The 25,167-nt window shown below is 52.0% G+C and overlaps 1 protein-coding gene across 2 annotated transcripts in view; it reads left to right on the top strand.

Moving 5' to 3' along the window:
• Nucleotides 1-4,689: 4,689 nt before the first annotated feature.
• The window catches only part of Eya2 (EYA transcriptional coactivator and phosphatase 2), a 61,870-nt gene continuing 41,392 nt past the window's right edge, over nt 4,690-25,167 (top strand). Inside the window, exons 1-3 of one of the 2 annotated variants that reach the window (XM_090352471.1) lie at nt 4,690-4,779; nt 6,878-7,020; nt 13,243-13,368. In XM_090352471.1, the coding sequence (XP_090208597.1) occupies nt 6,918-7,020; nt 13,243-13,368 (229 nt within the window). In that variant the 5' untranslated portion in view covers nt 4,690-4,779; nt 6,878-6,917. The remainder of the gene's footprint in view (nt 4,780-6,877; nt 7,021-13,242; nt 13,369-25,167) is intronic. The other variant, XM_090352472.1, reaches the window with a different exon arrangement.

Below are 25,167 nucleotides of genomic sequence, written 5' to 3' on the forward strand. Positions count from 1 at the left end.
AAGACCAGGTTGAAAGCTGGTGGCTCACGCCTGAAATCATATCAGTGTCAGAACTAGAGCGTGAACCAGGGTCTGGGCACTGTCCCTGAGCTTTTCTACTAAGTGCCTTCTCCCACTTGAGCTGTAGCTCCACTTCCAGCTTTTTGGTGGTTAATTGGAGATAAGAGTTTCATGGACTTTCCTGCCCAGGCTGGCTTCAAATCTGGATCCTGGGATCTCAGTCTCTTGAATAGTGAGGATTCCAGGTATGGACCATCAGCATCCAGCTCCACAGAATAGTTTTAAATGGTAATAAAATATCTTGAATAAGATGTGGTTGTGTATAATAATCCCAGCATTCGGGAGGCTGAGACGGGAGAATCGTGTAGACTCTGCAAATTCATCCAGCCCAAGTGACAGGAGCTCAATCTGCTTTTGTGTGTGAATTTTTTTGCATGGAAAAACAAAACAAAACAAAACAAAGCACTTCTAGTCTTCTAGGTGACACTGCAAAACCATTCTAACAAAAGTGAGAAAGAAGGAAAAGACACTTCCACCATGCAAAATGACATACGATCAGTCCAGCCTGAACCAGGACTGAACATTCAAATGCTCACAGAACCCCACAGGCCCTGCTGTGGTGATGTAATCAGAGGAGGCCAGTCACAGGAGAGATTAATTTTAAGACATCTGCTGCTCTTGGTGGCAGATGGCAGTGTGGAACATTCCAGGCACAAGCTTTGGAGTGGAGTCAGATGGTGGCTTTAACTCCTACCCTGAGGCTCATGGTGGCCCCAAGGCCTGCCACTCCCGGCCTCTGCTTTCTTCTCTCTAAATCAGGGCAGACAATCTCCCAGCAGCCCAGGGGCTGGGTCCCCAGGACAGCTGTGCTTGGCAAATGGCACTGTGGTTCCTGTGGGCTTCCCAGAACACAGGTGAGGATTTGGGCTGAAGGAAGTTCTTCCAATGTTTCCTTTCTGTTCTCGGCTTTCTTTCTCTCCCACCCATCTGTTTCCTGCCAATCACAGAGCCTCAGCCCAGAACAAGGCTTTCCAGGGCCCAAGTGGGCTCCAGAGGGTCCCAGGGGATCATGCTGGCTATATCTGGGGCACACGGGAGGGAAGGGTGGCATTGTCTTCTAGGAGTGCCATGTGGCACTGTGGGGGATCCTGGGCTGCCCTCACCCCCAGCGTCTGATCTTGAAATGTCCCCAGGTGTCCTTGGCCAGCTAGGCATCCCTTTATAAGAGAAGTTATTAGAGAGTGAGGAATATTCTTTGAGGTCCTACATTTTGCTTCTGGGCCTCGCCAAACCCAACCAGGAGCCCTGGGATCCAGTGTGGCCCTGTGCCCAGTCTGCCATCACACCCTGGGTGCTGACACCCAGGAGGCCTAGAGAATACTGGCAATACGTCAGAATATGCATCCCCTAAAACCACACGGAGATTTTTCTTAAGCCAATCACAAGCCAGGCATAGGGTGCATGCCTGGATTTCCAGCCATAGAGGAGGCCTTAGGTAAGCAGATTGAGGTTAAAGCCTCACCCAGGCAAAAACAGGAGACCCTACAAGAAAAATTAATAAAACAAAAAAAGTACTAGGTGTGGCTCAAATGGTAGAGCTCCTGCCTAGCAAGTGTAGGCTCTGAGCTCAAAAGCAGGGAGGGCTAGGAGAAATGGAGGGAGGGAGGAGAAGCTAAGAGGTCTCATAATGTCACCTCCCACTGGGTGCTGGCTTGACGGTGGCCCCTGGAGGGGGGATACCTTCTGGATATATCAGCTGGAGAGACTGAGGCAGGCTCTGGTGGAGAGCAGGCTGTGTTTTCTTTCGAGTTGTGAATTCTGACTTTCAGATCAGAAAGGGAATAAAGAAATGAGAGGAGGGAGGGGGAGGGCAGTGAGCACAAACACATGACAAGGGGTAGCAATGATTGCGAAGTAACGGACTTTCTACCTGGTGAATATAACGTAACCCCTTCCATTCCTGACCATTTTCAAAACAAGAATTTAAAAACAAAGAAATGCGAGGAGCCCGTCCCAGAGACGTGCAGGTGGCTCCTACAGTTTCCATACTGAGAACCACAGCCATCTCACTTCCGGGGGCCTCCCTCTCTGAAAACTGCACGCAACTTCACCCAGAAGCCTGTCCGCTCACTGTGCAGTTTGTCCTGACAGCAAAGACGCAGGAAACCTGGGGCATGCGTCTGAGGCGTTACGCAGCAGTCCAAAAGCACCAGCAGGATCTCTGCCTCCTGACAGCAAATGAACCCCAGACGATTCCATCACTGCAGTGCAAATGTCCCAGAACAGGGGGCACAGAGCAATTGCACAGATAAAAGCTGAGGGAGGAGGACAGCAACGACTGTCGCCCGCTCTAGGGCTGGCGTTGTTTCGGGTTCAGTACTGATCATATGGCCCGGCAGGTGGAGTGGGTCAGGCTGGAGATGAAGGTGGCGCAGGCTCGGGTGAGATTATTCTCCCATTTCTCATACTGAAAACTCTGATTAAACCACTCTTGTGGGAGGCATGGCCCAAGTGGTAGAGCGCCAGCCTGGTGAAGCAAGGATGAGTTCAAACCTCAGTCCTGACAAAACAAAGTTAAAGCAAAATCCATGGGCAGCGTGGAAACCACTATTAAGGGGCTTCTAGGAGATTTGGGGAATATAATTCAGGACTTTAAAAGTAGACCAAACCCCACCATTGAGGCATTTTATTTATTTTGTCGGTCCTGGGACTTGAACTCAGGGCCTGGGCTCTGTCCCAGAACTTTTTTGCTCACCACTAGTGCTCTACCACTTTGAGCCGCGGTGGTTTTCTGGTAGTTAATTGGAGATAAGAGCCTCACAGACTTTCCTGGCCCAGCCTGGCTTCAACCTATGTTCCTCAGATCTCAGACTCCTGAGTAGCTAGGATTACAGGCATGAGCCAGCAGACCCCCGATTGTTTTATTTTGGTGTCAATACTGAGGCATGAAATTGGGGCCTGGGCACTATCCCTTAGCGTTTTAGCTCAATGTAGATGCTTTCCTAGCATTTTTGAAAAGTGTCTAAGTGGAGCTAAAAGTCTCCCAGTCTTTCTGCTCAGTTTACCCTCAAGCTGTGATCCTCACTGTATAGCTAAGATTATAGGTGTGAGCCACTAGTACATCACTGAGAAATTTCAAGTCTGATGAAGGAGACAGGTGTTCTGACAGAAAGGACAGTGTATGCAAAGGCCCTGAGACAGGAGGGGACACAGAGTTGAGGAGAAGGCCAGTGGTGCTGGCATAAGACTTCTAAGCCAGCTCAGAAGTCTTCCCTTCTATGGAACAACCACAGGAAGCCATCAGAGGCCCCACAAATGGCAGATGTGCCAATTCAGATTTGATAGTTAGCCATTACGCAAGAGCAACTGGAGGGAGGGGAGAGTGGCCTCCAGAAGTCGTGTGTTGTCTTAGTAGCCTTCCAGGGAAAAGAGGTGGTGGCTTGGACTGGGCCATGGCTATGGTGGTAAGAGACTGGCTGTGTGAATTGGGAGGGGGGGGCAGGCAGTGTGCGGCCCCTCCCCCGAGCCGGCCACCTGTGGATATATTTTGCTCTAAAGTAGAATGGGGGGGCCGGGGGGGGGCGGCTCTGGCCTCACCTGCTGTCTGTCCAGAAGCCCACCATGACTGCCAACAGGCTTCGATTTCCCAGCCCTGGAGGATACTGGGAGGTGGCTCTGCCTTCCTGGCCTACTGGCCATCTGTCCTCTCAGTCCAGCAGACAGGGCCCCATCCTCAGCCAAGGTAGCCTGGTGCTGGGGGTCGGGGGAGAGGCCGCCTGGGACCCTCCATCTGCTTCTGCCTTTGAAGCATCCCACCCCCCATGCCCAGCTGTTAACTGGGCTGGGGCTCCCCCAAAGCTTCTCCCAGCCCAGGGGACTGGGGTGGCGACGAGGGGAATGAATGGGCAAATGGAGCAGCAGGCCCCGCAGGAGGCCCGGGGCTGGGGGCCTTGGAACGCAGTGCTCAGACAGAGCAGGGAGGGAGCAGTGAAAACACAGGGGAAAAAAAATCGGCTGTAAATGAGCCCTGTGTGTCTTTGTCCTTGGCAAAATGGGGGTTGGGGCTTGGGGGCCTCCCCTGAATGGAGAGGCAGCCTATCTCTTGGTTCAGCCACCAGAGGTGGGGGCTGCCTGTCCCCCCCCAACTCTGTCCCTCAAGCCATCATGGGACCAGCGGGAGAGCACTGTGGTGCATCTCCCCACTGTGGCCAAGGGCCAGAATCGGGAGGTCAGCCTCCGCGGAGGCCCTGGACGGGGCGGCGTGGAAGATGTCCACAGAGGTGACCGGACACCTGTGCAGACAGCGCCTGGTCATCTTCCCAGCACAGCCAGCCCCCGTCCCCGCGAGCCCTCCCCCTCCCCCTCCCCGCCTGGGAGAGTCACCTGCCCTGGCTGGAAAGTCCGCAGTTCACTGGTGTTCATTTCAGTGACAACAAAATCCAGCATAAAGGTAGGGGGACGTTGACTCAAGTGGGGTGCTCTCATGGAACAGGAGCCTGGACCTCATGCATTCCTCCGGTCCCTCCGTCAGAGGCGGAGTGGCAGTGGACTCGTTGGCGGCTCTAGGAAGGCGGGGTTTTGGTGGTCAGCTGGAGATGAAGGATGGTTTGTGAGCATGCGTGATAACAGACCAACTCCATGTCCCCTTGTCTCCTGCCAGGTACAGGGCAATGTTAGACGTGACCATCTCACCCAGCCTCACTGCCCACAGCAACCGCAGGAGAGCACTGACGCTGAGCTGGCACGCCACTGTGCCAGGGTTTCTGAGTGACGGCTCAGGTAGGGCCATGAATGCCACTTGGATGAACTGGTGGAGGGTGTTACCTGCCCCACGTGTGCTGAGGGGCTGCCAAGACGAGGCCTTCTCTCCTTCTCTGCCCCTTTTTTTTTTTGCCAGTCCTGAGGCTTGAACTCAGGACCCGGGCACTGTCCTTGGACCCTTTTAGCACAACGCTAGTGCTCTTCCATCTGAGCCACAGCACCACTTTGGGCTTTTTCCATGTGTGTGGTACTGAAGAATTGAACCCAGAGCTTCATGCATGCTAGGTGAGCACTCTACCACAAGGCTACCCTCCCGACCCTGCCCTTTTTTTTCTTTTTCTTTTTGCCGGTTCTGGGGCTTGAACTCTGGGTCTGATCTCTTTTTACTCAAGGCCAGCGCTCTCCCCCATGAGCCACAGCACCACTTCTGGCTTTTTCTGTGATTAATTAGAGAAAAGAGTCTCATGGATTTTTTTCCTACCCAGGCCGGCTTTGAACCACGATCCTCCAGTCTCTGCCTCCTGAGTAGCGAGGATTACAGGCATGAACCACCTGTGCCCAGTTCTCTTGCTTTCTGTTGATGGCTCTTGAGGGAACTTGGGTGGGCACAACTCTCCAGCCTGTCTGCCCTCACAGACAAGCGGGCCCCAAACTTGTGCCCTGAGTTCCCTCCTCATTCACATAGGGTCACAGCACAGTAACAGGAAGTCAGGTCAGGCTGAAGTGGGCAGAAGGAGGAGAGAGTTACAGGTTTTATAAAATGATTGGCTAGGGGTGCAGCCAGCCCCTTCCCACCAAAACAATCCTTGCCATTGTTTTGCTGCCTTCCTGGTAGCTCTGGAGTGGCAAAGGCACCAAGCTGTTCCTTCCATTCTGCCCTTTAACCCTTTCCCTGGCCCCTGGGAGTTTGCTACTGGGGGGCTCAGACCTCCCCTCTTTCTCTATGTCTCCTAGCAGCTGTTGGGGTGCTGGGCCGCTGTCACTGAAAGCTAAGTGACATGCCTTTAGTGCAAAGCCAGGTTCCCATGAGGGCTTATCAGTGTCCCCAGACCGTGGCATCACCTGGAATCTGGGTTAGAAAGTGGCCTCGTGGGGCTGGGAGTTTGGCCTAGGGGTTAAAGTGCTTGCCCAGCATGCATGAAGACCTGGGTTCGATTCCTCGGTACCACATACATAGAAAAAAGCCGGAAATGGTGCTGAGGCTCAAGTGGTAGAGCTCTAGCCTTGAGAAAGTCCAAGGACAGTGCTCAGGCCCTGAGCTCAAGCCCAGGACTGGCAAAAAAAAAAAAAAGAAAAAAGAAAATGGCCTCGTGGAGGGGTCTGCCTCTGGGAGTCTGAACCCCTGCCCTGCCCCGGCCTTCCACGCGTGGCTTTGTACCCATCTCCTGGGATGAGGGGGGTGGTGGGGTATGCTGGGCCCCAGGACCTGGTTCTCCAGCTCTCACTGCCCTTAACTCCACCCCCACTGCCTGCTGTCCTAGCTACTCGGAAGGCAGAGCTAGGGTGATCACGGTCCGTGCTAGCCTTGGCCAGCCAAGGCCCAAGCTGAAAAACAAACCAAAAGCAAAAGGCCTGGGACTATGTTACCCGGTAGGGCACCTGTCTAGCAAGGCCCCCGTTTCAATCACCAGGGTGAAATTAGAAAGAAAAAACAACTCCTCCCATCTGAAAAATGTCCCAAATCCAAAACACATGTGGTCCTAAGCACTTTCAGATAAGTGACACTCAGACTGTGTGACTTTCTTGGCCTCCATGTGGGTTACCAGTGACCACTGAGCCCCCTGAGGTCTACCCTGCCCTCAGCAGTAACAGTGAGGCCCACTTCTCTGCCACCCTGGGCTGTCGTCATCCCCAGCAACCCCTGGGCCCAGCACACTTCCTCTTCAGATGGTAGCCAGTGCCCAGAGAGGACTGTCGGGAGTTCAGGGATGGATAGGGCACCCGGGCTTTCCAGCTGCCAGCCAGAGCCATGTCCCTGGCCACAAACTAGGATTTGATGACCACAGAAATGGTCTCGGTTCCACAAGCAGGAAATCAATGCCTAAGTGGTGGTTGGAGCTGGGAGAAGAGATGCTGGGCCGGGCTGGACCATTGAACCCTCTCTGTTTCCATGCAGACTGTGTCCCCGTGACCTTCCCAGCCAGCCCTCCCCAGCCATGGCAGCCTACGGGCAGACACAGTACAGCGCAAGCATCCAGCAGGCTCCGCCCTATGCAGCCTACCCACCTCCTGTACAAGCCTACGGGATCCCTTCTTACAGTGAGTACCCACCAAGCCCTTGGTCAACCTCCTTTCCTGTCAGCCATCCGGGGGAAAGAGATCACCTTTCCTAGTCCATCCAGCCTGGATCGTGGGACAGTGTTCAGAGAGCAAGGCCTGCAGGAGAGTGCCACGGGGACTGAGATCTGTGGTTAGGTCTGGGGTTCATCTCTCAAAGGAGAAAACCCAACAGTCATCAGCTTAGAGAAACTAGGGCATTTCTTGCCTACAGAGCTGAAAATTCCTAGGGTGCTGGCTTCAGGCACTCAAGCAATGATTGTAAGTCAGCCTCTGTTTCCCTTTGTGTGGGCTTCCGTCTCCAGCAGAGCCTTCTGCCATGGTGGCAAACCGAGCCCTAACACCTCCAGGCCACAGCACCCCCACACAGATCCCATCCGTGGCATCCAGGATGGGGAGATGGCAAACCTCACTTTTCCTGGCCTCAGTTTCTGTCACGGGACGGTCACTTCCTCATCTCATCTTCCCATTGTCTGGAGTCGCTTCAGTGCAGAAACCGAACCTCTGTAGTCATTGGTTCATTCACAATTCATTCCTTCACGCACAATTCACCCATTCATTCACAATTACCCTTCATTCACCATCTGCCCGTTCATTCAGCACTGGGCCGTGCCCAGGTGCACAGCAGTCGGAGAAGCAGAGCAGGCCCCCTTTCTGCTGCTCCTAGTCTAGAGTGGAGCCAGGAAGGGATCCAGAATGGAAGGATGATGGGTGGCGTGGCTTTGTGTCTCTTTCGCTTCTTAAATGCATTTTGTATTTTCAAAATCGCCTGCGGGTTTGGACATGACAAATGCTTACGTATCATTAGTTCACCATCTTCATGTGTTTAAAGTAAGTGATGAGCAGGAAGCAAACAACCCAAACTCAGCATCAGGAGTGGCCCGGGGCAGGGCTGTTCAGTTCAACGCCAGCTTCTGTTTGCCTGAGTTTCCACCCAGCCCCTGATGGTACTTGAAACACCCGCTGGTCCCTGGAAGACAGGTTTGCAAACCCTCAACACACACAAGAAGGTGTGTGTATTTCATATATTATATATAGAGGGAGGGAGAAAAAGAGAATTTTGTTTTATGGCGGTACTGGGGCTTGAACTCAGTGCCTGGGCACAGTCCCTTAGCTTTATTTACTCAAAACTGGTTCTCTAACACTTGAGCCACAGCCCTATTTTTAGCTTATTTTTTCCTTCCTTCTTTCCTTCCTTCCTTCCTTCCTTCCTTCCTTCCTTCCTTCTTTCCTTCCTTCCTTTCTCCTTCCTCCTTCTTCCTCTTTCTCTTCCTCCTCTCTCCCTTTTTCCTGTTTTTAATGGTTAATTGAGTATAAGAGTCTCCCAAACTTTTCTACCCACACTGGTTTTATTTTGTTTTGTTTTGCCAGTCCTGGGGCTTGAACTCAGGGCCTGGGTACTGTCCTTGAGCTATCTCAAGGCTAGCACTCTACCACTTGAGCTTTTTCTGTGTCTATGGTACCCAGGAATCGAACCTGGGGCTTTGTGCATGCTAGGCAAGTACTTTACTACTAGGCCACACTCCCAGCCCCCACACTGGTATTGAACTGTGATTCTGATTCTCAGATCTGTTTCCTGAGTGGCTAGAATTAAGTCATGAGCCACCAGTGCCTGTCAACTAAATACAATTTCAAAGTGTGTTTCCATCCCAAACCTTGCTGTATATATGAGAGCAGGCTGGAACTCGCTGGCAATAGCAGAAAAGGGCCAGGCAACGGTCAGCTGGCAAGGGAGGGGGCACCAGGCAGAGGGCACCGGTGGAGGACAGGAACCAGGCAGATCTGAGGAGACCGGTGGCTGGGGTAGGAGGGAGGTGAGAGGGCTAAGGGGAAGGTGTGGGGTTTGTTCCACGTGGTAGGCAGCTGCCATGCGCCAGTGTGGGTTTTCAGATGTCTGGGGCAGCAGCAGGGAGGAGGAAGGACAGGAGGGCTCTTGGAACAGGGCCTGGGAAGGGCAGGGCAGTGATGGCCAGAAGCCAGAGGGAGCCAAGGGCGACTCCAGCGGGAAGGTGATCAGGCATGGGTCACCCGAGTTGACTTCTGCCACTCCTTCTGCCTTTTGCCCTCTACTGACTCTAATCCCCACCGCAGCCCCTCAGAGGAGGGCCAGAGAGGGCACACACCTCTCCCCAGGTCACTTAGCATTAGAATGTCACCCCCAGAGTCAGCCTCCACTGCAGGGGTGTGCGCCCCATAAATCCTGGGGGATTACCTATGACAGACCTGGGCTGACAGGTGTGAGTGCCCTGCTGACTGTGCCCCGCTCAGGCAGTCACCAGAGCCTTCTCCCGCCTGGCCCAGGGCCAGGTGCAGTGTGGCCAGATTATTTTTCACATAAAAGCAGAAACTAGTCCTGTTCCCAGACAAAGCATGGCATTGGATGGAAATTCATTTGGCACAGTGATTTTATTGTGTGGGTGTCTTTTGACGCGCCTGATCCCAGGAGATTAGAGTGTATGGCCTGGAGTTCCTGTCCCTCAACTTGCTCCTTCCTTTACTAACTCTGACTCCCCACAAGGATCATGAGGACTAAAATCATCACTATCAAAAGTAAAGGGGCTGAGGGCTGGGAGTGTGGCCTAGTGGTAGAGTGCTTGCCTAGCATGCACAAAGACCCGGGTTCAATTCCTTGGTACACAGTAAAAGCTGTAAGTGGCGCTGTGGCTCAATGGCAGAGCTCTAGCCTTGAAAGCACAAGGACAGTGCTCAGGCCCTGAGTTCAGGCACCAGGACTGGAAAAAAAAAAAAATGAATACAAAAAAATACTTGAAAGTAAAAGGGCTCATAATAAATACTTCCCACCTGGCAGGCCAATGTCATCTCTTCCCATTTTCCAGGACTGTACCTTGAAAGCAGCCAGACAATGTCCATATGTCTCAATCAAACTTTATTTATACAAAACAAGCAAGAAGCCAGATTTGGCCGCTGAGCCCCCATCTGTATGAAAGGCTCTCAGGGCTCAGCCCATAGGAAATTCTCAGGGCAGAGGATTGGCAACTGATCCAAAGCCAGGCTACCATGCCCACAACGAGCAGGTCACTAGACGATAGCAGATGAGCTGACTGTGCAACTTACAGAAGAATGTAAAGGCTTTGCTTGCCTGCCCTGTCATGAAGGTTGATCATCCCGGGGTGCGTGTGTGTGTGTGTGTGTGTGTGTGTGTGTGTGTGTGTGTACATCCGTGCCCCAGTACTGGGGCTTGAACTCAGAACCTGGGCACTGTCTGAGATTTCATTTTATTTGTTTTTTGTTCAAGGCTAACTAGCACTCTACCACTTGAGCCACAGCTCCACTTCTGGCTTTTCGGTGATAGTGGAGAAAAGAATTTTCTGTCCAGGCTGGTGGAGCTGTGATCCTCAGATCTCAGCCTCCTGAATATCTAGGATTACAGATGTGAGCCTGGGTGATCAACATATTTCCTTCTCTGAATCAAGATCAATAAACGCCTTTTTTTGTACAGAACTGGGTAGGAATGAATTTTCATCCAATGCACCGTATATGGATCCCCCAAACTTTAGTTGTTCAGAGGGTTGTGTTAGAGTGTGCAGCAGAGCCCTGAGCCTACCAAGGGCCTGGGGCAATGTCATATCTCCTGTCACCCAGAGTGCATTGTGTGGCCCTACCCTGTGTTCTTCTGTTCTCTGCTGTGTCTCTGCTTCCAAAATGCCAGCCTGCAGCTGCAAATCCACCTCTGAGCTTGGCGTGGTAGTGCATGTCAAGCACTCTAGAAGCTGAGACAAGAGTAGTTAGCTCAAGAATAGTCTAAACTCCATAGTGAGACTGTCTCCAAAATAAGAAGGAAGCTGGGTGCTGGTGGCTCACACCTGAAATCCAAGCTACTCAGAGGCTGAGATCTGAAGATTGTGGTTTGAAGCCAGCCTGGGGCAGGAAAGTTGGTGAGACTCTTATCTCCAATTAACCACCAAAAAAGCTGGAAGTAAAGATGTGGCTCAAGTAGTATAATAGTAGCCTTGAATATAAAAGGGACAGTATCCAGGTCCCGAGTTCAAGCCCTAGGACTGAAAAAAAAAAAAAAAAGGAAGAAAAGGAGGGTGGGGAAATAAAGAAAAGAAATTTATATCCACATGTTTCAGGCATTGAGCTAAGGGTCACAATCAGAAGGAAAGAAGGAGGGAAGGAAAGGAGGGAGGGAGGGAGGGAGGGAGGGAGGGAGGGAGGAAGGAAGGAAGGAAGGAAGGAAGGAAGGAAGGAAGGAAGGAAGGAGTACATGCTCTTTCAGGGAGGTTGTGCCCCAGTGGAGGTGGGGAGACCACAGGTCACAGGTGCCCTGGCACTGGGGGACTCATGGTCCCTACCCCAAGGCCCAGTGTAGCCCAAAGCTCCCCACTGACCTCTTGATGTCAGTGTTTCTCCTGCACCATGAAAGACTGGTTTTTGCTTTTTTAATTTTCAATCTATCATGGGAAAATCAAATGAATGGGGTGAAAGTTATTTTTTGTTGGGAAGGGGGGGGTTGTCAGTCCTGGGGCTTGAACTCAGGGCCTGGGCACTATCCTTGGACACTTTTGCCACTTGAGCCACAACGCCACTTCCAGATTTTTCTGAGTATGTGGTACCGAGGAATCAAACCTAGGGCTTCCTGCATGCTAGGTGAGCACTCTACCACTAGGCTACACTCCTAGCCTTGATGAAAGTTTTAAAAACATCCAAAATACAAGTGTAGTGCTCAGCCTTCCTGTGCCAGCGGTGAAAGCTGGCATCCACTGGGCACCTCGGCGTTTGCTGGCACGCGCGGCCCTTTCTCTTGGTGACCCTGGGCCATGGGTCGCTGCTGTCTTGGAACGAAGCCGTTTACATCCTGTTCCCACAGTCCTCTCCTCTTCCACGGGTGGGACTTCAGAATAGAACTTCTCACCCAGCCAAAGGAAGGGAAAGACACTCCCCTCCCTGGCCAGTTACCCATGACACCCCTGCAGGTAGACTGTGAGCTGTTGGGGGTGCAGAGACCGCGCTGGGAGATGCAGCGCCTCCATCCCAGCTTCCCTAATGAGTTAGGATCTCACTAGGTTTTCTTTCCCCTTGAATCACAATCTTCCCATCTCTGCCTCCTGCATAGCTGGGATTACAGGCAAGCCTCGTCGCGCCCAGCCCTGTCTCTACACTTGGATGAAGCTATTCTATTGCTCACAACCAAGTGAGAAAACCCTGGCATCACATGGGAGGTACGCCCTTGGGTCACGATATACAAAGGATGAGGCGTTCCTGGCCCCATCTTACCCTTCCTCACTTTTCACTGTGCCTAGATTAAAAAAATAACTAAAAGAATAGAACAAGGACCGGAAGTTTGGCCTACTGGTAGAGTGCTTGCCTAGCATGCACGAAGACCCGGGTTCAATTCTTTGGTACCATGTACTTACAAAGAAAAAAAAAAGCCAGAAGTGGTGCTGAGGCTCAAGTGGTAGAGCTCTAGCCTTGAGAAAGTCCAAGGACAGTGCTCAGGCCCTGAGCTCAAGCCCAGGACTGGCAAAAAAAAAAAAAAAAAAAAAAGAATAGAACAAAATTGTAAGTTTATATGTTTTTCAATTACAGTTGTAAGAAGACTGGACTGCCTACCTGTGATGTCACACAAGCCATCCAGGTGCTGGTGACTCTGGCCTGTCATCCTAGCTACTCCCGAGGCTGAGATCTGAGGCTTATGATTCAAAGCCAGTCTAGAAAGATCAGTCTGTGAAACTCTTGTCTCTAACCAGCAAAAAAAGCCAAAAGTGGAGGAGTAATTACAATGGGAGTGTTCACCTTGAGGGAAAATACTAAGCAAGAGCTCAATGCCCTGAGTTCAAGCTCAGTACTGGCACACACACACACACACACACACACACACACACACACACACACACACACAATAACTAGCAAAAGGCAGGACTGGGGGCATGATTCAGGTGGTAGAGTACCCATTGAACAAGCATGAGACTTTGAATTCAAACCCTAGTACCACCAAAGATAGATAGATAGTCAGACAGATAGATAGACGTGCGTGCACGCGCACGCACACACACACACACACACACACACACACACACACACACACACACACACAAGGAAAACGTGCCTGTAAATGACCTTGACTCTCCAGCTGGCTTGGGAGCTGCTGAGGATGCATGCCTCATGTGCTCAGCAGTTCTTCTGTGGGGTCACGGAGGCTCCCGGCATGTGTCTTCAGTGCCTCTTTTTCCTCCCTCTCAGGCATCAAGACAGAAGACAGCTTGACCCATTCCCCCAGCCAGGGCGGCTTCCTCAGCTATGGCTCGAGCTTCAGCACCACGCCTGCCGGACAGGGCCCGTATGCCTACCAGATGCATGGTCAGTACGGTCAGTACGGGCCAGTCAGTGTGGGCAGCTGCCCCACCTGCCTCCCCTGCGCCCCCACCCCAGGGTGGAAGCCCGTTCCCCCCTCCTCCCAGTCACTCGCTCAGCGGGTTTGCTGAGCATGGGACTGGGGGCCGGCTCTGTCTCCGGCTGTGGGGCAATCGCAGCAAATGTGGGGGTGCCAGACATCAGACTGGCGGGCCGTGAACGGCCGGTTTGCCCTGCGGGAGGACAGGGAGTTTCCATGTTACAGAGCAGTGGCAGTGAGCCTGGGAGTGGAGGCCGGCTCCTGTGGCAGTTCATTAGCCAAGCGGGAGTGGGAGGTGCTGAGTTCAAGCCCCAGGACTGGCACAAAAGGAAGAACAAGGGAGCCTTGGGAGGGCCAGTCTTAACTCGCAGGTGGGCACAAAGCTGGTACCCCTGACCCACTTCCTCTGTCTCCCTGCCGTGGCTTTCCTGCGTGCTGGAGGGTAAGCGCGGCGATGACTCACCCATCTTTGAGGTGTGAGTCCCTCCTCAGTCCTGGCAGTAAAGGCTTGTGAGGACTTTGAACTTGACCTTGCATTTGAGGGTGGAATAGACACTGAGCTTCTAAGGCTGGAGGCTGAACTGCCGGATTCTGACACGCCTCCGCTCCCCGGCTGCACAAAGAGACGTGATATCTGTGTAGCCAACTTGTCATTCCCGCATTTATTCACTCGCTCCTTACTTTATGTTATTTACTGAGCAGCAGATTTTTAAGGCCCTGGGGCCCAGCAGCCACTGCAGTCAGTTTCCTCAGGGAGAGACTTTCTGAAAAGCATGCGAGTGGCACCATTAAGGTGTCATCCCGGGCATGACCAGAGGAGGACTGACTAATCTTACAGAGAGCCCGATTAGCCATGGGGGGCCTGGATACCAGTAGTCCAGACATGAACAGCAAGTGCAAAGGTCCTGAGGCAAGATCAGGTTCCCTGAGTTAAAGCACCACAGAAGAGAGGTAGGAAATTTGGAATCCAAAGGGTGAGGGAGCCTTTTGAGAGCACCGGAGGGGGTTGAGGAAAATCAACAACCGTGACCATGGCCAAGTGGTAGTGTGTCTGCTTATCAAGGGAAAGGCCCCGAGTTTATACTCCAGAACCACCAGAAAAAGAAACTCAGAAGTTCTAGAAGTGGGTTTAATAACTGGGCATCTCAGGCCAGTTTATATAGTTTATATAATACATTCAACTCTATGCACTGAATGTACTATGTAGATTGATGAGATCTAGTGCCATCTTTGGTACCAGTAAGCTGTGTGTCACTGGACAAATCACTGAGCTACTCCTGGCCAGTGCTCTACATCTAAATCTAGGGTGTAAGGAATGCTCCAAGAGGAAAACAAGGGTTTGGAGAAGGCCGTGGTCAGCCAGGGGTGAGTGACGGGTGCATGCTGTGGAGGGAGGGGGAGTCCTGCCGGATGCTTCACAGATTACTTTGACTCCTCAAGATGGTAGAGTTTCTGAGAGACACCTCCCCCCCACCCCGCACCTTATACATACCAGAGACCCTGGATGTGATGCTTATAGTCCCTTCCACTGTTAAAGTGCTAAACATATTTGAATCTTTAGTTGCTTTCACAGTAGACCTCTTTTCCTTACCTTTTTTTCCTGTTTAAAATTTTCTTTCCCTCCTTCCCTTTTCTTTCTCTGCCTTTCTCCCTTCCTTTCTTTCCTTTCTCTTTTCCTCTCTTCCTCTCTTTTTCCTTCCTTCCTTCCTTCCTTCCTTTCCTTCGTTCTTTCCTTCCTTCTTCTTTCATGCAAGTACTGGGGCTTGAATTCAGGACCTTTTACCCACACTTGGCTTTTTCACTCAAGGCTGATGTTCCACTACTTGAGCCACACACAGCTCCACTTCCAACTTTTTGCTTGTTAATTGCAATTAAGTCTCAGGGATTTTTCTGCCCGGGCTGGCTCCAATCCTCGATCTTCAGATCTCAGCCTCCTGAGTAGCCAGACTTACAGGCAAGAATCGCTGGTGCCCAGCTGTAATTTATTTTTATTTTATTAACATAGTTGACTGGCTAGGAGCTTTGCCCTTTTAAAGTGCTCAGTTCCACCGTTTATATGCACCATGAACCCTAATTTTCTGAGGTTCCTATTACCTCAAAGGAAGCCCTGTGCCCACTGGCTGTCACCTTCCAGCTTTCCCCTCTTCCCATACATGTCACTGCTAATAACACTCATTAAACCTTACTCCTCTTTCACATTAATTTTGCAAGCTGGTGAAAACCCCAAACATCTATAGAAATCTTCCTCCCACTGCCCCAGCTGCAAGCCTGTGTCCTGCCCCCCTCCCCAGTCTCCAAGCCCCAGCAATTAACTACGAGGCATAGTTCCTGTGAACCCATGCGGAACTTCTTTTTGCAACTCTAAGTGGATTAGCATCAGTCTGTCATTCCACCTGTTACCATGACAACAGCCAGTTCATTTGAGAGTCATCCATGAAAAGCCTGGGCTGGGCTGAGCGCTGGGCTGACGTCCCCAGTTTCTCTTTAGAGTGGGTTTTATCTCCACCCTGCACTGCTATTTCTTCATGGAACTCTGGATTTCTGGAGCTTCTTAGATCTGTGGAGCTAGAGCTTTCATGAGATTTGGGAGTGTATCAGCCAATGTTTCCTCAAATATATTTCCTGCTGTACCTCCCCTCACCTCCTATCTTTACCTTGACTTTTCTTTTTTCTTTTTCTTTTTTTTGTGTGAAAAGAGGAATAGGTACCAGTACCAGAGCTTGAACTTAGGGTGTGCAACACTCCCCAGAGCTTTTTTTGCTCAAGAGTAGCACTCAGCCACTTGAACCACAGCTCCAATTCTGTTTTGTGGAATTTTTTTTTTTTGGTAGTTAATTGGAGATAAAGAGTCTCATGGATTTTCCTGCCTGTGTTATATTTAAACCCCAATCCTTAGATCTCGACCTCCTGAGTAGCTAGGATTGCATTTGTAAGCCTGACTTTGGTTGATATTTTTTTCAACAATTTATTATTATTATTATTATTATTATTATTATTATTATTATTATTGCCAGTTCTGGGCTTGAGCTCAGGGCCTAAGCACTGTCCTTGGGCTTTCCTCAAGGCTAGTGTTCTACCACTTGAGCTTCAGCACCACTTCTGGCTTTTTCTATGTATGTGGTACCGAGGAATCGAACCTGGGTCTTCGTGCATGCTAGGCAGGCACTCTACCACTAGGCCCTTTGGTTGATATTTTCTTAACAGAGCCATAAAGCCTGGCCACAAATGACAAGAACACACTGCAAGCGCATGGTGGCTGGGGTGGGGGGCGGGGGAGTGCTTGGCTCCTATGGGTGCTGGCCTGGAACTGCTCTCAACATTGAGGCATGCCACCCAGTCACCTGAGTGGTGTCTGTGGCTGGCAGGGGGGAGGTTTCTGGGCCAGGCTGAGCCAGCCTCAGCCTTCCGAGGCAGCCAAGACAGGAGTCAGCCTGGCACGCCGGGCTGCTGGCCCAGGGGGTGCTTCCTGCCGTCAGAGGCTCCTGACACAGTCACCCTCGTCCTCCCTCACCCCACCTGGGGTCACCTTGGTAATGTCCTTGAGCTCAAACTTCCTCCTGGGGTCATTGGAAGGTCACAGGGACAGTCTCCACTAGTGCTGTAATGGTCTCCTAAAGCCACAGGGAGTGACGACACAAAAGAGCCCGAGAGCCAGCCGTGGGTCACTCGGGGTTCGGTTCATCACCACTGAACAGCACGGTGGAGCAGAGCGCCCTGCTGCACTGGTGACACTCTGCGCCTGCGCCGTGGGCCTGCACCTCGGGCCTGCACTGTGGACTGGGGCACCTGACATGAGGCCCGCCAAGGAAGTGACTGTGTTCTTTGTTGGGCTTTAATCAGCTACCCTATACATGTGGTTAGGGAATCGAAAAGTCAGCTGTTAATGGGGAGGGAAGAGCGGTTGACTGGCAGGCATTGACCTCTGACCACACTCCTCCAAGCAGCAATGTTAATGTCCTGCTCCCTCAGGCTGCTGTATTTGGAGCCTTTTGGGGGGTGAGGTGCTAGGGTTTGTGGGGTGCTCAGCACAGGAGTGGTGTCCTTCCTTATGAGAAGAAAGCTGTTGCTTCCCCCCACCCACCCCACCAACCTTCCCTGGTCCCACTGACCATGGAAATGTCACGTGAGGGGACAGGAGTAAGGGGACAGGAGGCAGCCCTGCGGATCCTGGCCCCAGCTTCCCCGCCTCCAGTCTGTGCACCCTCGGCCTCCAGGCGCTGCTGTGCTGGAACAGCATCCAGATTGTGGATGTTCTTAGCCAGCAGAAGTAGAGGTAGGGATGCTAAGCCACCAGGGCATGGGCCTTGGCTCCTGGGACTGCCAGTGAAATGTCAGCACGGAGGGTCGAGAAGCAGTCCTTGGAGTCTTTGAGCTGTGTGGAGAGCAGGTGGGGCCAAGTGTTGATCTGACTCTTGTCTCCACAGGGAGTGAGGGAGTCGTTACTGCACACCTGGTGCTGAACACAGACATGCTCGGGGCACAGGAAGACGTGAGAGCTCTCAGCCTAGGGTGGGTAGTACATGCCTTTAATCCCAGGACTCAGGAGGCTTAGGCAGGAGGATGGAGAGTTCAAGGCCAGCCTGGACTACATAACGATACTGTTCGTCAAAGACAGAGAGAGATTAGATCAGTAAACTAGATATAGGTGATAGATAGTGAATGGATAACAGATGAATAGATATGAATAACAGATGATAGATAAATGATGTAGATGCTAATGCGCCTGTGCTGTTCGGCTAACATTACAATAATATGTCTCGCAAAGATCAATGTTTGTTAAAACACTAAACACACTTCCATCCTATTTATGCATGTCCTGGATGAATGTGCAGGACTGAGGCCAGGAGGCCTTTTCTGTAAAGGAGCCAGAGAATGTTCTAGATCTGGAGGGCCTTAGTTCTCCATCCGAGCTGCAGATGGCTCTGTGTATAACTAAATGGGTAAAACTGTCTGCCAGCACAGCATGGTGACCAAAGTAAGGGAGGGGATGGTCCTGGGCTCACCAGATACTGTGCTTTAGGGTCTTCAGCTCGATGCTGGTGGCTTGGTCTGTTCCAGGCAGCAGGTGAAGTGCCAGCTACATAGCTGCTCTGAGCTGAGGGTTAAGTCTGGTCCATATGGAATTCACGACCCAGTAAGAGGACACGCGTGCATACACACACACACACACACACACACACACACTGTATTCACTATGACCTTTGTCATGAGTGCACAGCCTCATTTGCTCAGAGCCTGGAGGATGGAGATGAGATGGTGGAGGTTTGTGATGGAGGCTGAGATGCTAATGAGGCTTCTCTGAGCTCTGTGTCAACTGATTTCCCCTCCATGTGCACAGGGACAAAGGTCTCAGAGGTTTGTCCTCCTTTTCTAAGGGGACCTCACTTGGCTTCTGGCCCTGTCTGCAGCTATGGTCACAGGGTGTTGCAGCTCCAGTGTTTGCATGGGGGGACATGGCTCAGTGCTCTGCAGCCGCCGTGTGAGGAGCTGAACAAAGGACAGACGTCAGTTACCAGCAGAAGACGAATAAAGAGACCCACTGAGGGGCAGTGGGTCTCTGAATGGGACAGTGGCACAGTCAATCAGAAAGAGCCAGCCAGGATCCAGGAGGGCCCAGCCACAGGAGGCCTTGTGGCTGAGGGAGCAGGGGAGAGGGGACAAGAATGAGGGTTTGAGTCCCAGCAGTGCTGGCAGGCATAGAGAGGCTTTGGGATTTTGCCTGGGGAATACCTGGAAGCCATAGAATCAGGGCAGAGAGACCAAGTGCCCAGTGTGGGGTGGGGACAGGAGAGGCCAACAGGTATGCCGGAACAGAAAGCAAGCAAGCCGTATCCTGGATGCAGCACCCTCCCTCCCACCCCCGCTTCCATGCTGCAATCAGTGGAGTCAGTGCTGTGTCCTGGATTGTAACTGACTCCATTTAGAAAATTCTAAAACTATCCAGCTCATTTGGAGACCCAGAAAGGAAGCTTTAATGTCATCACCCCTGTGTCCTTTGTTTATTTGTGTGTGTGTACTGGTTCTGGGGCTTGAACTCAAGGCCTGGGCACTCTACCACCTGAGCCATAGAAACACTGGCTTTTTGGTACTTCATGGGAAGTGAGTCTCACAACTTTCTTGCCTGTGCTGGCTCCAGTTAACCGCAATCCTTCGGTCTCAGCTCCTGAGAAGCTAGGATGATAAGTGAACCACCAGCTCAGGCTTTATCATTTTTATTTCTAATATTTCAATGGGATAAGAACTGAGCTATGCCAAAGTTGGCATCTGCCACCTGTATGGAAGAGCATCAGAGTGGAAGAACGTTAGAGTAGAGCCCTCCAGCACCTGCTGATAACCAGGAGTGGCAGAGTGGAAGAAGAAAAACACAGTAAACCATTAAAAAAAAAAAAACCAACCCACAAGCCACTGGAGTAGAGCAGAGGCCCCGCTGCCTCCAGCAGGCCAGTTTCTATTGGGAATTGAAAAGGATAATTAAGGGGTGGCAGCAAAAGGAGGGGAAACAGCCTCAGGCAAGAGAGCTATAAGATCAGACACACACACACACACACACACACACACACACACACACACACACACAACCACCACCACCACCACGATTCCACCCCGAGAGAAGCAGCTTCCACAACTGAAGCTTGGCTGTGGGCTGCACCATTTGCCCATTTTGAGCAAATCAGATTTTATCTGACCCCCTAAAAGCAGATCAAAGGGAAGCTCCTTCCTGCCCTGAGCCTCTCACCCTGTAACCTGCAGATTTCCCTCCCCTCCATTTCAGTGTCCTCCACACTCAGCCAGATCTGCAGCCTCTTCAGAATGCTGAGCATTAATTCATGGATTTATTTGAATCCCCCCCGTAGTATCAGTGCATACCACTGCAAAATTCTCAATGTGTGTGTGTGTGTATGTGTGTTTCTTCTACTTCTGGAATTCTCTAAACACAGTACTTGGATGAATGTCTTGCTTTATGAATGGACCTTTATATTGTCCACTAAATAGTTTGGGGGATATTTCCCATGCACCCTTCCACGCTTCACCTCCTGATTTTTTAGTGTGACACAGAAAGCCAGATGCCTGGCCCCAGTCTGGGCCGTGAGGGGTGTAGGCCGGGGCCTGTGGTGAGCCTATGTCTTGGTTCCAGAGAGGCAGAATGGCTTCCTGGGGTTTTCCCAGCAAGGGGCAGAGGCATGAAACCACTTTGTCCCTGGAACTCAGCAGAAGGCAGGAGCTTTCAGTGTTGTCCGCTGTGGTCCTCGCTAAGAAAGGTCCTGTGTGCACCTCCCAGCCAGAGATGGGAGGGCATGCATTGGTGCGTGAAACCCCATGCCACCCTGTCTTCAGATGCAAGAGCAATTGTCCCTCAGATATCAAAGCTGGTGTCCCCCTTGGCTCTTTATGGCTTCCCAACCACCTTGGTGTCTGTCAGGCCCATGGGCCCCTCACTCCACCTCTGTCCCTGTGGCATCCCCTTCTCTGAGGGCCTCTCTGTGATCCCATCTTAATAGTCACGCTCTCTGACGTGGAGCTGGGAGTTGAACTTGCCTCCTCAAGCCCCTGCATTCTCCACCTGGGCCGCTGGCTGAGCATTAGAAGACTCGAACCAGCACTCTGTCCCCAAGATGGCTGGACTTGGCACAAATAGAAACCAACCAAGCAAGAGAGGGCAGCAGAGCCAGAGCTCAGCTGGCTCCAATTAGTCTCAGTTGACAACGGTGGTGGCCCTGGTGGTATGGACCTGGCCAAGTTCACCAGCTGAGGCCAGTGAAGGTCACCCTGTCCTCCTCCCTGTACAAACAGAACCTGCCACCCCCTTCCCCTGCCCAGCCACACTGTATCTCTTTCAAAGATCTCCAAACAACCCCAGCAGACCGTACCAAATTGACTTTATTGCTTTAAAACCAAGCCCTTCTGTCAGCTGCCCGCCACCCTGCCTCCAGGGAAGAAATCATAATAGATTTGTCTCTTACTGCAGCTGAATGAGCTGCACTGCCACTGTACCGGGAACTTCCTGGTAGGCCTTGAGCCTAGGGGGCTGTGCGCCCCACCCCCACTCCACAGCTTAGGGTGGGAAACAGAGACTGAGGGAGGAGGTGGCTGGGGATAAGTGAGCCCGGCACCAGCCCAGAGCAACTGAGAAATGCTGGAAAACTCAGCAATCGAGAAATTAAAAAAAAAAAACATCAAAATGAACACAGACGCTCCCTGTTGAGCAAATTATCACAACTGAGTGAATACGCGTGTGTGTGTGTGTGTGTGTGTGTGTGTGTGTGTGTGTGTGTGCTGACACTGGGACTTGAACTCACGGCCCGGGGGTTGTCCCTCGGCCTTTTCGTTCCAGGCTAGTGTTCTACCACTTGAGCAACAGTTCCACTTCTGACTTTTTGGTGCCTGAATGGAGATGAGTTTCACAGGCTTTCTTGTCTAGGTTGGCTTTGAACCATAATCCTTAGATGATAGGCTCCTGAGTAGCTAGGAAAACAGGCATGAGCCACCAGCATCCGGCTGGCGTCTCCGATTTTGTGATGGAATGGATGGAAGCAGTGGGAGGACAGACCACCCCGGAGGAGAGGAGAGCCTGGTTCCAAGTCCAGGGCTGGGGAGGAGGGGCCATGCTCCTCACCTCTGGCTGCCCTGCTTCCCCTGCTGGGCAGTGAGGGAGACCCACAGCACACAGATGCCATGTGGTTGATGTGGTCCCTGGGTCCCAACAACGGAGACTCCGGGGGAAGATGTCCTGGGGAGGGGGCGAGGAAGAAATCGGAAACGACTCCGGTGTTTACGTCAGCTATTGCTGTGTAAGAACCACCTGGGAAACTTAGTAGCTTAAAACAACAAGGTATCCTTTCCAGTTGTCTAGGCCTTCAGGGCTCAACAGAGTGGGGGTTTTCTACTCTTTCTGTCCCTGCCAGAGGGCAGCTGTGCCTAGCCAAGTAGCTAAGACAACCAGGGAGGCTGTGGGCACTTCCATCCTCCTCCACTCTGACTCCATCCCCAGGTGTCTGGCCAGCTTCCGGGCAGCATGGCACAGGTGTCCATTCAAGGGGAAGGTGGGGAACAGCCAGCTCCCTGGGGGACTGGCTGGGTGATCAGAACATCTCTTCTTTGTCATGTGTGGGTCAAAATAAGGTATAGGCAGCTTGGATTCACCGGGAGGGGGAGAGGAGCTGTGTGCACAGAGCGGGGTGGGAGAGGCCCGGGTGCTGTGTGGGAACAGTCTTCACAGCCCGTCTCTAAAAGGTCTCCCACGTCCCCAGAATAGCGGTGCACAATGTCCCTGAAGACGTGCTTCTGGGAGGACCTCCTGCCTGCACCTGCAGCTCCTGCTGGGGAAGCCATGTGCAGCATGCCTGCCATTGGGTTTGGGCAGTATGAGTGGATGTTTAGCTGCTGTAATGAGCACCACAGCTCCACAAGATGGCAGCTTTGCTTCATCTGCTTCTTCCTTCCGTGGTCCTTTGTCATTGCTTCTTCTGGTGGACTGAGTATCTCTGTCCCTTGGGGCTGACAAGACTGTCCTGTACTCTGGCATTGACCCCTGGCGGCTCTGGAGCCGGGGGTGGGGGGTCCCTGCAGTCAGATTCAGGGCAGGGCCTGCTTCCTGTCTTGTCACTTTTCCCACTTGGTAGCGGGAGGAAGAGCTCTCCCGGGACTGGTACGGGGGCACAGGCCCCATTAGTGACAGCTTTACCCTCGGGGCCCTTCTTCCTGATGCACTGCAGATTAGATTTGCACAGAAAGTTTGGAGAGACACATAGTCTGCAGCACCAGGACATCACATGCAGGGCAAGGAGGAGGAGAGGAGAGGACGGGATGGGGTGGTCATGAGTCCAGCCAAGACTTGTGGCCTCAACACCATGAGAGGAAGGGGAGTGGACCTTGGGAGCCCGGCCATTGCCACCTTTGTGTCTAGAACGAATGGTGGTGTCTGTGTCCCTTGACACCTCTGCACAGGACAGTCCTTGTATGTGTGTGTGTGTGTGTGTGTGTGCACAAGCATGTGCACTGGTGGGCAGGGCTTCAGGGCTGGATTTTCTGTCTGCTCAGAAGCTGTCACTGGGTGACTGTGGTGGCAAACAGCCTAGCCCAAGACCAGCTACAGGCCACTGTAAAATTCATTACTGTTGAAATGTAGGCAAAGTGAGGTGGAGAGTTCAACGGCTGGGTGTGAGCCTGGGGCAAGAAGGGGCTTGCCTCTTTCCTGCTGTGCCACCTCGTGTGTTCCCTAACCTCTCTGAGCTTCAGGTAGGAGGTGACCTCCACGCCCTCATTTCTGGAGCCATGACTGCTCTCTTTTGTAAGCATCAATGCTGTAGTTAATTCCTGTGAACACCCCCTTCTGCTGTAGTCACCTCAAGGGCAGAAGTTGGTTCCTGTTGCCCCCATCTGTGCCCCTGGACTAGTTCTGGAGCCAATAAGGAATAAACATGTCTCCACATGAATGGGGATGGGGGGGCATGGGATGCAGGTCAGGGGGGACGAGGCCCAGTGATGCCCAAAGATGTGGCAGCCCTGCTCAAGGACGAGTCAAGCGGGCTGAGCCCAAGGACAGCTGGGTAACCCCAGCCCCACTCTCCTTGTTCTTGTCATAGACATAGGTGTTGTGTAGTGTCTGGCTGGTGTTTGCATCAGTAAACTTCACATGACTACAGCAGAATACCTGAGACGTTAACTTACAAAAAAAGAAAGACTGGCTCCTGTTTAGGAGGTTCCAGTCACACACACAGAGAACATGGGGCTGGGAACTCATTGCTTTGGGCCTCTGGCTGGGGCAGCCATCATGGCTACTACATCTGAGCCAGGAAGCAGAGAGTGCCCAGAATGTTCCCGTGGTCCTCTGGGAACATGGCCCATCAGGCCCCACCTTTACTTAGCCCTGCTCTGGGGATGAAGACTTTAGCATACAGCTGTGGGGGGGCGGGGACACTCCACAATCACACCATGACTGTTCTGAACAACTTGCCACAGGCATTGTGGCTTAAAACAAAAGAGTTCTGTGGCCAGGAGCCGGTGACTCACATCTGTAATCCTAGCTACTCATGAGGCTGAGATCTGAGAGTTACAGTTTGAAGCCAACCTGGGTAGAACAGTTGGCTGAGGCTCGGATGTCAATCAACCACCAGAAAACCACATTGACTCGGGAGGGCTCTGACAGTAACCCTGGGTGACGTTGGTTTCGTACAGTGGAATGCGGTGTGTTCAATCCTCCAGTTCCCACAGTGGACCCTATCTCGTGCAGCTGGCTTTAGCATCCACGTGGCAGATGTGAAGACTGAGACTGTGAGGGGTTAAGAAACAGCCCAGGGTCCCTCAGCAGCCACTAGTGGATGTAGACTCTGCCAGGACCATGTTTCATTTATCTTAACTTTATTTTCCTGTTTACCAGTACAGGGACTTGAACTCAGTGCCTGGCCATGGTTCCTTAGCCTTTTCATCCTAGACTAGTGTTTTACCACTTGAGACTCAGCTCTATTTCCAGCTTTTTGCTGGTTAATTGGCGATAAGACTCTCCCAGACAGTTCTGCCCAGTGTGGCTTGACCTGTGATCCTCTCAGCCTCCTGCCAGGAGGGTGACAGATGTAATCCACTGGTGCCTGGCCTTGATGGTTTATTTTAAAAGATGCTCAGCCCTGTGGAAGGTTTGCAAAGATGACACTGAGTCCCTGAATGACCATTGCACTTCTGTGTGAGACATTTCTGATGTCTGCTTCTGATTACCAAGGGCTTGAACAAGGTAACTGAGGGCCAGGATAGCGCCGTGGTGAGGTAGACTCAGAGACCTC

This window comes from Megascapheus bottae, chromosome 18 (assembly GCF_031878675.1).
Source record: "Megascapheus bottae isolate mThoBot1 chromosome 18, mThoBot2.hap1, whole genome shotgun sequence".
Taxonomy (NCBI): domain Eukaryota; kingdom Metazoa; phylum Chordata; class Mammalia; order Rodentia; family Geomyidae; genus Megascapheus; species Megascapheus bottae.